We start from the raw sequence: 13,084 nt of genomic DNA, 5'->3' as shown, positions 1-13,084 counted from the left end.
CAAGCAGCGAAAAAGATGTGGGAGTAATTCTAGTAGGCTTATTAATGACATTCATACATTCATAGGCTTTAATTAGTTGTGCAAATTCCCGTTTTGCGGGCAGATCTCCAAGCATAATAATTTTAAAATCTCCGCCGATGATCACAGATAGCTTATTTTCATTTGAAAAAGTCAACAATGAATCTAGCAATACCAAAAAGTTTTGCACATTCCCGCTCGGAGGCCGGTATACTACGCTTACTAGTGTTTTGTCGATCGCCAAACACAGGATTTCATAGTCTTCATGCACGCAAAAGAAATTCGCCACTTGCTCGCAGACAAGATGTTTCTTCACCATCATTGCCACGCCTCCTCCACGAGAGGTAGTTCGGTTCAACAAATAAGTGTTGTAAGAGGGTGAGCATAATGCATTAGCTTATTCTATGTACCACGTCTCCGTAAACATAATGATGTCAAAAGCGAAATCAAGGTTGCTGAGCAACATTTCGAACTGAGCGGATTTGTATTTAGCTAATTGGGCATTGAGGTGAAACAGCTTAAGTGAATTGGCATATTCCAGACCAAAAACATCTTTAAACATCTTTGAATTTCGAAAAAGGTATTCGGACCGTTCAGGTGCAATTTTCTCGTAAACGAAGTATTTTCTTGGCACGATACAAGCGTTGCGAGGTTTCTGGAATGGTATTGAAACAGTTCACTTCGACTTAGTATTTGCCTTTAGTGTCCCTTTAACGCTATCGCGTTAAAACTTGCTAGTTATACCGCACTCCTTTATAGGTGATTTGGGAATTCGCTGAACGCCAAGGCAAGCCACGCTATTCCTTACGGAAAAGAACCATCTCACGCTATACATATATGAGGAGGTTGTGGGTCCGGCTCCAATCGGCGGCAAGTTATCTTGCCTCCCACTTTTGTTTCCCTTTTCTTCATTATTTTCTACATTTCCATTTCGACCGCAGCTAACTTTCCCTATGCTTTCCTTGGCTTCATTGTCTGTTGACTTTATATGGTCATGATATACAGGGTGTCCCAGCTATGTCCACCCGGCTAAATGCTATTGCTCGTTTGTACGCGGATCGTTTGGGAGCGCTGAAACCACGGTGCGCAGGCGGGTATGTCACGTGTTTTTTTTTTTTTTTTTCGCGGGCATTTGCAGTGAGCGGAAAAGCACTAATGCCTAATAAATAGAGAGTTAGAAACTGTTTAATTGGATGTTTTGCAAAGCGCTCTACAACTTTCTAATTGGAATGTTTTGCCTAATTTCGCTGCTTCAGAAGTTGGTTAGTTAACCTTGACTACTTATGCAATTAAGCAAAATGCAAGAAATAGTGTGACTTATTCCATGCAATAGTCAGCAACATGCACTTGGTCGCGTCGTCTTAGAGTGCACAGGCATATTTTTAAACTCTGGCTAAAGTTAGCTGGGTCACCCTTTATATATAAAGATGAGAAGCACAACTTCGCGGTTATCTTTGGTTTATTTGCCCGACAGTTTCGGGCAAACAGTGTCGCGAGAATTTAATGTAGCCCTTGAAAAAGGGCTACATTAAATTTTCGCGGTACAGTTTCTTGATATATGTAGGTGAAAAATAAAAATGAATAGAGTAAAAAAATGAAAGTGTGCTAGAGAGCAAGGGGGGCTCAAGAGCTTGGTTAACAGAGGAGGTATTCACTGCGCATTAGCGGAGCCACGTTGCTCACAATGTGCAGTGTCGTTAACACGATCCCCAAGACGAGTGTCATAGGTTCAGGAAGTGAGTGGCGTAAGAAATTCGGTACGCGTGCAGCTAGACGGTGTCGTGAAAGCCATTTTGTGGTGTTCTTACCAAACAAAGGCGTTGCAAAATTAGAAGAATGTGTAAGAACATTCCAGAAATAAATAATTATAACAATAAAAAGAAAAATGCAGAGCGAATGGACGAGGCAGGGAGCGGTGTCAACAACGGGGGGTACTTGGAACAGATCGCGAAAGAGAAACAATGTAGTAAGAGAGAATGACTATATATGTAATTGGCAAAATAAAAATGAAAAGAAACACAAGGTACAGTAGTGTGGACCGGAACATTGCGGTGAAGCCCGGTCTGTCCGCTCCCCAAGACGAGTATAGTGGATATTCTTTCAGCATCGGCCACGTGTTCATGCAGTTTGCATACGCGATGATTCAGTTATTACTTAATTACTGTAACCTATGAACGAAGAAACGAAAGGTTTTCCATGCGTTCATTTATGCCGCGTGTGATTGTTCTATATCTGTGGATAAAATATGAGTATCTTTCTTCCCGTTCACGAGCACAGCAGAAGCCTAACTGGAGAAGGGTGACACGTATTTTGACAAATGAATGCTCTGGCAGAGTGAGATGTTTTGAAAAATGGAAGATTTGGTAGCGCGCGGTCGAAGTTCTGTGGTTATATAGATATATATATATATATATATATATATATATATATATATATATATATATATATATATATATATATATATATATATATATTGTCACGTGGTGGTGATGTTGAATAACACAGTAGCCATGCTGTGAACGACAAAACTAGCTTTTATTGGGCGAACCTGTGCCCACAAAACAGGCTACGCTTATAGCACAGCGATAGCGGCGAACACTGTTGGCGATCGTCGAAAATTTGATCAGCGAGTCAAGCGCGTCGGCTTTTATACAGCAGTCGTCGAATGTTCCAGACTAATCGTGCGGACCCGCGTACCTTCCACAAAGTTCTACACCATTCGCGTCACGCGATGAAATCAGATAACACAACGTTCGGCGACAACAGACAGCCGGGTAGAAGCATCGATAACTTTCCAGAAACTTCGGATACATGCAGGCGCGTCCCGCGCTGTGCGATTACATTTGTTAGGTGGCGAAACGTGGTCGCCCGATAAGGATAAGTACACGTGTCAATATATATATATATATATATATATATATATATATATATATATATATATATATATATATCCAGTTATAAACATAGGAGGTCCTGACAAATGTATATTTATTTGCAGAAATCCCCGAGCAAGAACCAAAGTTATTTTCGCCGTCTCGATCGAAACGTCGAAAATAAATTTGTTTTTCAACTTGTTCAAATGCACGTTTGTGTGTGTGCTTGGGGGGGGAGGGGGGGGGGGGGGCTTGCGCGTGTCCATTCTTTAGCAGCATAACTTACATAAACTAAACAACGCAGATGCATCAAGCAAGTGGACCGCGTTGCTCACAAATCGAAGACTGAAGAAAACGCCAGCCCAGCAAGCTTCGCCGATTCATCGGAGTCATGAGGCAGTTTATGGCCGAAAACGATAGCGCACGCAGTGCAGAGGAAGCAGTGTACGCACGTGTCTCTTGTCGGTATCACTCCTCAACCTCGTGTTATGCTTGCTTTCATGAAAATTTATACTTGTTTACTCAGCTTATCATCTAGGAGAGTGCCGGCTTCCAGTTTGTGAGGACAGGAATGCGACAGTCGACATAAGCATAGGAAGTAAAATAAAAGAAAAAAGAAAAAGATAGGAGAGAATAGCAGTCGCCTTCCACGAGGAGAGCAAAGAGACAACACATAAGAACGTGCAACGTCAAAGAAGAGTAATATCTCTAAATGCAAGAGCGGTGCAATAAGATAAGGAAATCGGCATGCATTTGGAACTCCTAATCAAACAGTATCGGTGCAATCAGGAGTCCGCAAATCAGGAGCTGGAGATGATCGGCGGAGCACTTTCGAAAAGAGCAGGCCTTGTCACGTGGCATATCGAGAGTCGGGGAACATGGTTCGCCACGAGAATGTCCCTTGCGACACGGTAGAGGGAGTGCGACGAGCTTGTGCATACGCACACACCGACGCCAAGTTGTCTTTTGAGCGTCGTGACTTCGTGTGTGACTTCAGTCATGAGCGGCCAACGCGAAAACCTCGTATATGTCGAACCCTCGACGGTACGTACAGCGACCGCAGTCTCTCCTGCTTCCATCGAGTAAAACTGAGGGCAGAGCGGCTGCATCGAACATTAATTTTTTTAAAGAAGAGGGGAGGGAGGGAGAGAAATAGATGACCAACGTTAAGCGGACACCCCCATTGCGCAATTCACACATTGCTTTCAAAGGTAAACATTCGGCAGAGATCTATCTGGCTGAAAAGAACTCAAAGAATGAAGAAACTACAACCAAAATTTATTTTAAAAGTCCGACGTTTCGGAGTCCGACCGGCATCTTCTTCACGGGTGAGATGGCGTGATGTTATATAAATTTCCGTTGGTGTTTCTTTATTCTTTAGTATATATTGGTTTGTCTCGGTACAAGAGTCAGTCGGTCGGCAATAAGTCGTGCTACTTCGAGCAAAATAAATTTTATTTGTATTATCAGGACTTAGAATCCTCCAATATGTAGTAAACGGCCGACTCGCGACAAAAATTTAGGCATGTCACAAAAAGCCAAACTGCATCATCAGACGTCAATTCAATGGTACTTAGAATGGAAGGGCATGAAAGTAGTCTCGGCTTGCGTTATCAAACACGTGTGTATATTTCTAGGCGAAAATATCAATTACAGCCATATTTTGATCAGTGTCTTTCTACAGCGAAGCTGTGTACTGCTCGAATCCGAGATTTCTTCGTGGCGTAACGTCGACCGAAAACTGTCATCATCTATGGCTCATACCCCCAAACGCAATGGCGCACAGCCCCGTAAGGCAGAGGCTACAAGTACTTAGCAAAGTGAAGCGAATAGTGCATACATTCTTTCACGCACGCAATACAGATAGAGCCCGCAGCAGCGAGAGGCTTCACCTTCGTGCTGCCTGTCGCTTCCACGCGAACGAGGCGGCGAGAACGCAGCGCCCACAAATCTATCAGCACACGCCGCACCCTTTCCCAGATCGCTTTCAACATACATGGGGCCACGCTTCTCTCTTCAACGCGAAGTGGCGAGAACACACGCGACGCTATCAGCAGTCGGCAGGCTCCGCCTGCACCGCAGAAGATATTGTCCGCGCGGAGCGTTCGACGCGGATGGGTCAGGCGAGCCTATAGCATCTCATAATGATCGGAACGTCATCGGCGCACCTGGCGCCGCCACCTGCAGTAGTTAGCCTGCTTCGTTAATTCACCTCGCGCCGCCGTCCGCAGCAGTTCGTGTTGCCGCAGTGCTGTCGTTTATACCGGTCGTATCAAGTTCCATAGCATTGATAACACCGGGATGCGTGGAGAAGAGCAAATTTATGCATTGTACCCCTTGCTTACGCGTACTGAGACAACTCCCAGAGAAGTTTCTGCGGGATTTTTTTTTTTTTCCGGCGGTGAAAGCAAGGAAGACATGAAGCGTTATTCGCTAAAGCATAGCGGGCAAGCAATTATGTGAATTGTTTGAATTGAACGGAATCACGCGAGTTTTAAGCACGTCTCGAGTCGCTCGATGTAGGAATTACGGACGTGGATGCTCTTTCGCACGGCGCTGTCTGCAAACTATATACCTCTAAGCTAACTTCATTAAAACCCTGAAGTAAATAGAATGTCGTTCCTCGAATTCATTTCCGTACCACGCATATTCCGCATGCCTGTCTATCGACATAGCGTTGAAGACTGAAATTCAAGAGCATTGGCGGGCTGGTTGCAATTGCCTACATAAATAAATCAGCGCGTGCTGACCATGGATTCAACGCTCGGAATCGGCAGAAACTAGGAATTATTTTCACGATCGATATTGCGGGGACAACGGCAACCATATTGAAATATTTCTATTCACTTATATATCGCTGACATATGATTATGTGAATATATAAACCCGTAATGCATATACTGACATGTACATGCAATGTAATGACATATACGTAATTCGTGCTGGGAAGTATATCACTGGGGCGATAATTTCTGGAGGTGTCGGTACCCCCTAACCCTCGCCCTGGTAACGGGCCTGGGCAGAAATAACACACATGGCACTACGCTCCATCACGCTTATGTCTGGCGAAATTGACCAATGATCGCGACTATTATTAGCAGTGGCATCTCTGTGGCCCGTAATGCAGTGTTAATTGTGTGCCAATTTCTTGACAGACTATAGTCACCTACTATAATTAGGTTAATTAAAGGTTATTTATTTCGAGTCGCCAATAATTGCTATAGCGACGATGCCCACTTGGGAACTTTATAATACAAACATAATATGTACATCAGAGTTTCTCGAAAAAACTGGACATATGTGATGTTCGATTGATTCATGCACTAGGTAACTGAAATAAAAAATCGTATTCTTTTCTTTTTCCAAGTTGTGGCGCTCATTCGAAAGCATTGTAATAACAGTTTTCACGTACATGCACGTAAGTTCGCTTAACAACAATTATAATATATATATATATATATATATATATATATATATATATATATATATATATATATATAAACTGTCACGGATATCACAGAATTAGGTTACTGTCACGGATATCACAGAATTAGGTTAGTTCTCTCAATAAAGATACATGTACCATACATTATGTAAGTTTGACGCGCATCTTACAGCAGGCCGCTATCGAGGAACACGCACATTGAGTGTCAGTTATGCATAGCGATGAAACGGGAAGTCGGTGGTCGACAATGTACGTACCATCGAGAGCAGTAGACGCTTTGCGGGTCGTGCATTTATGGGATGCAAATTGCGCCCGGAGCAACGCAGAAAATTGCCGCCTGATAAGTGCCTTGCTAACAATCCCCATCAGTCCTCTGGCAAGCCTGGTGACCAGAATAAATGCGGAGTCCCGATAGCTTTCGTTCTCGAATTTTGAGCGATGCCCGGGCGAGAAACCGCGCACGACTTTTATAGGAACTTGGGGCGATGGTGCTGCCATCTATTGGAGAACGAGAAAACTGACGACGCCGCACCCTCCAAAATTCTGTATTTTCAAAAGCGCACGTTCATACGGTTTGGGACTATTTTCACAAGTTGTTCTGGAGGCACCTGGTCTACTTAATTGCGAGTATGTGCTCTTACGGCCTGCTTTCAGTGCCGATCTAGCCACGTCTGGGCGAACTTTTGTGGAGCGAACTCCGAGGGTTCGCTAGGTGTTCGAATTTGCAGCGGCAGCTACATAGCGGTTCCAGAGTTGCAATGTTTAAACGATCGCTCACGGTAATAGGGTCGGATGCCTTCCGCACGCATACACCGCAAAGTTTGGTTCTTTGTGAATACACAGGGTGCAGAGTAGCAGCTTGAAATGCTTGTTCTTCAAAATAAATGTCATGTTTTCTGTGAGCGTCTGGAGCCACCGCGCTAGCAGAACACAAACAGCAAAAAAGGAGGGAAAATTAAACACCTTTAAAAGCTTCTCAGATGCCAAGCGTGATCCTGCATGTTACTTGTAATCGGGTGTTCGTCGCTGTGTCCGGTGAGATTTATTTGAATTGTATAAAGGCTTGGAGTGCCGTCGAAGTTTTTCTAGCGACGAGTTTGTACAACGCTCGAGCGGCTGACAGACGGCCTTGGAAAAACGTTGATTTCTGTGATTTCTGTTCGCTCAAAAATTATCTCCAACCACTCTTCATGATCTCTGGTTACGGAAGCAACAGCGAGATGAATTTAGGAACTGTCCTCGTCATTTCTCAACCCTGAAACAGAAAACTATGGACTGTAGAAGCAGCCCATTAGGAGCTGCCGAACTCGGTCGGTGCGAAACCAAATTCGCGCGAAACGTCTCCGCGGTTTCGCCTAGTTTCGCGTCTGGCGAGCGACAAGTTCGGTTATCACGTTTCGGTGAGCTCCGCGCTTTTTCGGGGAAACACTTGGTTACGAGCCGCGCACATCGGTTTCCAACAAAAATGATAATTTACGGTGGATTAGAAAGGTGGCAGTGTGACGTCAGACATTGTATGTACATTTTTGCCACAAATGAATGTTTCATGGACTACGTAACTAGACATTTTTTGTTGCCTGTACGTCAGAGAGCAGAAGCCATAGAAGTCGATGTGCACCTAGCTCTCTTTGAGTTCGCGCTTACCATGGTGATGCCCAGCGTTAGAATGTTTCTTACTTTCAACAATTTGCGAATGCAGTGACTGGTGCGACCGGGGCACAGCAGACGAAAGGTGCCTTGAACGTCTACGGTCACCTATGACGTCACGTCCGCTATAACCCATGAGGTCACATCTGCCTATTTACATGGCGTCTGTCTTTCGGGATCGGTTGCGCTGCGAAGCGGTCGTTACAGCGTGAGTAATAGCTTGGGGCTGTGAGCTGTTTGATGCGTTACCGTTAGGTACCTTGCGCGCATATTTTGCCTCCTGGCCGCGTCAAATTGCAGCCGGCCTGTTGAATGGGCCGTGGCGTCCCATATAGAGCTGCTCATGAAAGCGGTATTGCCTCCGTCAGGATCGTCGGTGCGTGCACAGAACAATTCAGTAGTCTGGTTCAGGAAAGGATGCGCGGAAGAACGTGAACGTAAGAAAACACTGGTATGACGAGCTGTTTCGTCAGATCGTGTTATATGCTTTTTTCTGGGATGGTCGAACAGCATTATTACTGCTTTCTTACAGCTTTGCTGCAGCTCATTTAATCATCACCTGCTATCTTTTAATAAGGCAAATGACAAAATAAGACAAAAGAGCCAGTACCGCCGTACCTGCTGCATACACACTTACCTTTCCTGACACAGTGAAGACGCGGCATCAGCTCTGCTACTGCGTGCTATAGGGTCGTTCACTATGATAAGAAAACAAACAACGAACGAAAAAGAACAAACGAAATTAATGCAGTAAGTGTGGTCAAGTGGTGTGAAGCGTGATAAAGTGACGTTCCTCGCAAGATAGGTTGAATAAATCGGCGTCCTGAAGTTGCAGTAGATTTGTGTTACGCGGTGAAGCACATCCAACAGTATTGCAATGAAGCATGTCAAAAGAACGGCCACAGTCACGGAACATATACAATATGTGTTCCTTAATGACGTACGGGCACACCCGCCGTCGCCTGTTACATTACGCGCGCCGAGGCGTCTAATAAGTGTACTGGCCGGCCTTCAGAGCTATTTCGGGCGTGGCTCTGACGCTTTGAACCGTTGGTTTGTCGACCTCGTAAGTCAATGTTTGCACGGTTATTTTTTTCTGAACTGTTGATTTCTTCCATAATAGTTACATAATTTCGTAGTTTCCTGTCCAACTGCTTTGGTCATGTGCAAGTCAAGGTGTTCTCTTTAGCCGAGCGCAGTTTTCGAAATCGAAAGGACGCTTTTGCACCATAGTGCCTTCGCCCATTTAGAACACAGTCAATCAGTGTCATTTTGTATGTCACTGGGAGACCACCGCATGCGGGGAACTCACTCGCACGCGTGGAACTGCATAACTTGGTTAAAACACGTTGGCGGGCTAGTTTATCGAAAAAAGCACAAAGGGGGACCTTGAATTGTTTTTCTCAGCAAAAACGCACAAGCCGGAATGTCCCCTCCGAGTGATAGTGTCAGAGAATACTACTTGGCAGAAACATGTAGAGACGTTCTCACAAAGGCACTTAAAGCTCTTGCCAATCAACGACCCATTTTTGGTAACTAAGTCTGAACAAGTGGTGGAATTCTTTAAAGACTGTCAAGACAGGAACCTTGTCGCTTTTTCCATTGACTTAAAGGATCTGTACTATTCTCTCCCGCAGAATGACATGATGATCTCCCCTGTTGGGAGTGGGGGTGATTCACATATATGAAAACTGCCAAGGGAAGCAGTTGCCCTTATGAAAGCAAGCTCCCCTGTCGAAACATTTGCACCAGCCTGTTCGACCACCATTATCACCACAACACACAAATATGTTGCTGTGAAGCATAGCGATATTGGGAAGGATTTACGTGAATCTGGAATGTAGGGTTTCAGTCAGCAACGAACCTAATGTTCTTGTCTCAACAAAGCAGATTTTCACGGCAGGATGATGTCTTGAGAACTTTCGTTGGCTAAAGCCATACATGCCAGGTTAGCTCTTCTCACTATCAATACGCTTTACCGCAATATAGAAGGGGCCTCACTGCAAGACACGCCCGCCATACATAGCCAAAACCTTACGTGACCGTTCACTGCAAAACACATCCTGTATTGTGGTGAAACGTAATAAAGCACATTTGTCAGTTTAGAATGTAAAGACCCCTGCCCTTTGTTTTTCTGATATTATGACACATAGTCTAATGAGACCATGTATTCACTGCTAAAAACATCCACATTGAAATGGAGACATGAACACTGATGGCAGCCTGTGTGATGTTTTATCCCTTTGCTTTGTTGTGTACCTGTCATGCTGCCATCATTAAATTTTCCTGTGCTTTGTAAGGTGCTGACGTACAGAACATTACATCACAGAGAGCCACTGCGTAATTAGTGTTCAAAGACCAGTGTGATGGCTTTTCTCAAGAAAGGTTGGAGTATCTTGTTGTGAAGCTTCTTTTTTTTTTAGAAAGGTAGTTTTCTGAAAAGAAATCAGATGTCAGGAAATATACCTCAGTGGCACAGTAATCTTGGCTGCCTTTTGCTTAAGTGTGCCCTAAGCATAATTGAGTGATTTGCACTTGCAACTGGACAGCAGCCTTAGCTTGGGAGACCAGTGGGAGGGCATATTTTAGCAAACTAGGCGACACATAGCATCACCAGTCCGAGCAGAGGCCTGTTTAAATATGTGTCGCCTTTAACACATAGATTTTCGACCATGAATTCAGAAAAATTTGTAGCACATTTAGATCCTATATTTTAAATGCTGTATAAGTTGTCTTCTTGTTCACTGCAGTTGTGCTCGGCTTCTGTCCAAATGGGAGAGCACTTCTGCATAGCTTATTAGGGAACATACTTATTTACATACCTTCTTTTTATTTATCTCGCCTACAATCAAGATAAAATGTTTATAGCATGAATGTGCCGTGCGCGAACCTAACTTACAATGCCTTGTTCAACAGCACAGTGCATGTAGCTGGTGTTGGTTCATTCAAGCTAAGCATTACTACAGCCTTTAACTGTAGGTATCATGGTATGAGAGCAGAGAAATGGATATGCAAAGACAGTTGGGCACATTGAGACATCTTTTTTGCATGTGAAGAGGAGACAGATACACAAAATGGGGAGAACACATGCACTTTCATATTTTCTCACTCACAAAAAAAGCCGGAGGAATAAGGTTTCTTCACTGTGCCATAGAAACTATATGTATGCTCTGAAAGGTAATTCCGATTCATTGGATTTGTTCCTGTGCTGTGTTTGTTTCCCGAGTCTGCTTTAGTTTTTACAAGTAAATGTTTCAAACTAGTTTTTATTTTCACAGACTGAACATCCAATGTCTTGGTTCTACTTCCTGGTACAGGATACTTGCACTTAGCATGGAGTAATGAAGCAGAGCAGTGTACTTTTATTAAATGCGTAGATTTTAGCAGTATAACAGCAGTTCATCAAAAAAAATGTGTGCTGGAAATAAAGTGTTCCTACCCACATTCCTCGTCTAATTATGCTTGTGTTTCTGTATTCTCTTCTGCAAAACCATTTATATGGGGAACTGATCATGATAAGTGCCCATGAGCATTTTAAAGAACAGCCTTGAACCCTACTGGTGCACTGGTAAAATGTATAGATGCAGTGAAATTGAAACAGAAGGCAAAATAGCAAACACCAATGCTTGATGCGGTGTTTGTCAGACTTGTATGTCAGCAATTTTCGCATAAAACGGTAGACAGAGCATACTAGCACTACAAAGCACCCATCTTTCATGTTAGGCATACATTTCCACAAGCTCTTCAAAGGTGGTCACAAGAGAAATGCTGGCTTTAACGATAAACTATAGATGTTAAAGGCAGCCCTGAAAATCCATTAAGAAATTATACAATGCATAGCATTTACTCAGTTCAGAGAGCTTCTACAGTTGCCATAAGGCCTTGATAGCTGTGTATGAGGGAACAGTTGTAGCCCTATTTGGAGCATGAGAAATTAACATTAAGATCAAAACATAAGTAACAACTCGTAATGCAATTAAAAAATCTTGCCATACCTTTAAAAAGGAGACAGTGAACTGAAATTAGTGTCACAATTTCCTTTTCTTTTTACTTCATTTAGATTGAATATACTGATTGTAGTAACACAAGAAAGAAGAGGGGGTGAAGCACATTAGAAAAATGCTAGTCTGTTTTTATATTCTGCCTTCTCTAGATTCAAAGTTCAGTAAAGTTAACTTGGAAAGCTACGGTGAACCCATCGCTTGAGCCTGTATGGTGCATAACAGCGGCAATCGCCAACCTAACTGCTTGGGTTTACAGTGCCTTATTTGTATTGTATACCTTTTAAGTGCTGAGCTATTGGAAGATTGATTAAGGTGACCAACATGCTGAACCAGTAGTTCACTGAGTAAAATACACGGAGAAGGGCAGAAAGATAGGACAGAGCACAGGGGGTGTATTCCGTGTTCACCTAGTGGAAATGTCCATTTCATCTGCTGCTGAAGTTCTGATTGACTGGGCTGTGGTATGGATGAGAAGGAGACAGGCTCCCCCAGCTAATTAGCACTTCAGCAGAAGACGATATGGACATGTCCACTAGGTGAATACTTACAAAGCTATTTAATAGAGTACTTCTGTAACCAACATGCCTGCTATGCCATCCTTGCTTTCAATGTCTGTCTTAGTAAAATTGTGAAAGAACCAGGTTTGTGCATGAAAAGTTTTCCTGAGGGTGTGTGCCTTGAAGCCCGCAGTGGTAATCACAGGAAATGGGGGTGGATCCAGAGTAGCACCAAAGGGCAAGCCTTCATAAACACAAACATGGAGGCAAGTGGCTGCATGCTCAAACTTGTCAGCTCACAAGTTTGCCAAGACCAAGTGATGTCAGAAGTTGATGAAGCCCACATGGTTAATGTATAACCGCTTAGGCCAAAATTATTTAGGTACAGTTTATGAGGACTACACATTTACTGGAGCTCTCAAAATAATTATCTTAGCGCAGAATACCTTCCACTAGTTGTGACGTCCTTGAAAGAATGAAAATGTTTTGAGTTGTACTTGTGTGGTGCATGGTTACTTTTAAAAAAATTGACAATGGAAACAAACTGCAAGGAATAGTACTCCAACTATATTGCCACCTCTTTAGGGCTAGATGAATTAA

The 13,084-nt window shown here is 43.5% G+C and overlaps 1 protein-coding gene and 1 long non-coding RNA gene across 4 annotated transcripts in view; one reads left to right on the top strand and one right to left on the bottom strand.

The window, feature by feature from the left end:
* The window catches only part of LOC126545210 (isobutyryl-CoA dehydrogenase, mitochondrial-like), a 149,719-nt gene extending 142,934 nt beyond the window's left edge, over positions 1 to 6,785 (bottom strand). For both annotated transcript variants that reach the window (XM_050192971.3, XM_055078301.2), the window contains exon 1: positions 6,594 to 6,785. In XM_050192971.3, the coding sequence (XP_050048928.1) occupies positions 6,594 to 6,702 (109 nt within the window). In that variant the 5' untranslated portion in view covers positions 6,703 to 6,785. The remainder of the gene's footprint in view (positions 1 to 6,593) is intronic.
* Positions 6,786 to 8,122: 1,337 nt separating this feature from the next.
* On the top strand, positions 8,123 to 11,427 carry LOC129380350 (uncharacterized). 2 transcript variants are annotated; one of them, XR_011890533.1, is made up of 2 exons: positions 8,123 to 8,191; positions 11,262 to 11,427. It is a non-coding gene; the product is annotated as an uncharacterized lncRNA (long non-coding RNA). The 2 variants fall into 2 exon arrangements; XR_008608342.2 differs by having other exon boundaries at positions 8,131 to 8,191; positions 11,247 to 11,427.
* The last annotated feature ends 1,657 nt before the right edge of the window (positions 11,428 to 13,084 follow it).

This window comes from Dermacentor andersoni, chromosome 10 (genome assembly GCF_023375885.2).
Source record: "Dermacentor andersoni chromosome 10, qqDerAnde1_hic_scaffold, whole genome shotgun sequence".
NCBI lineage: Eukaryota > Metazoa > Arthropoda > Arachnida > Ixodida > Ixodidae > Dermacentor > Dermacentor andersoni.
This window is presented reverse-complemented; position numbering and strand designations above follow the sequence as displayed.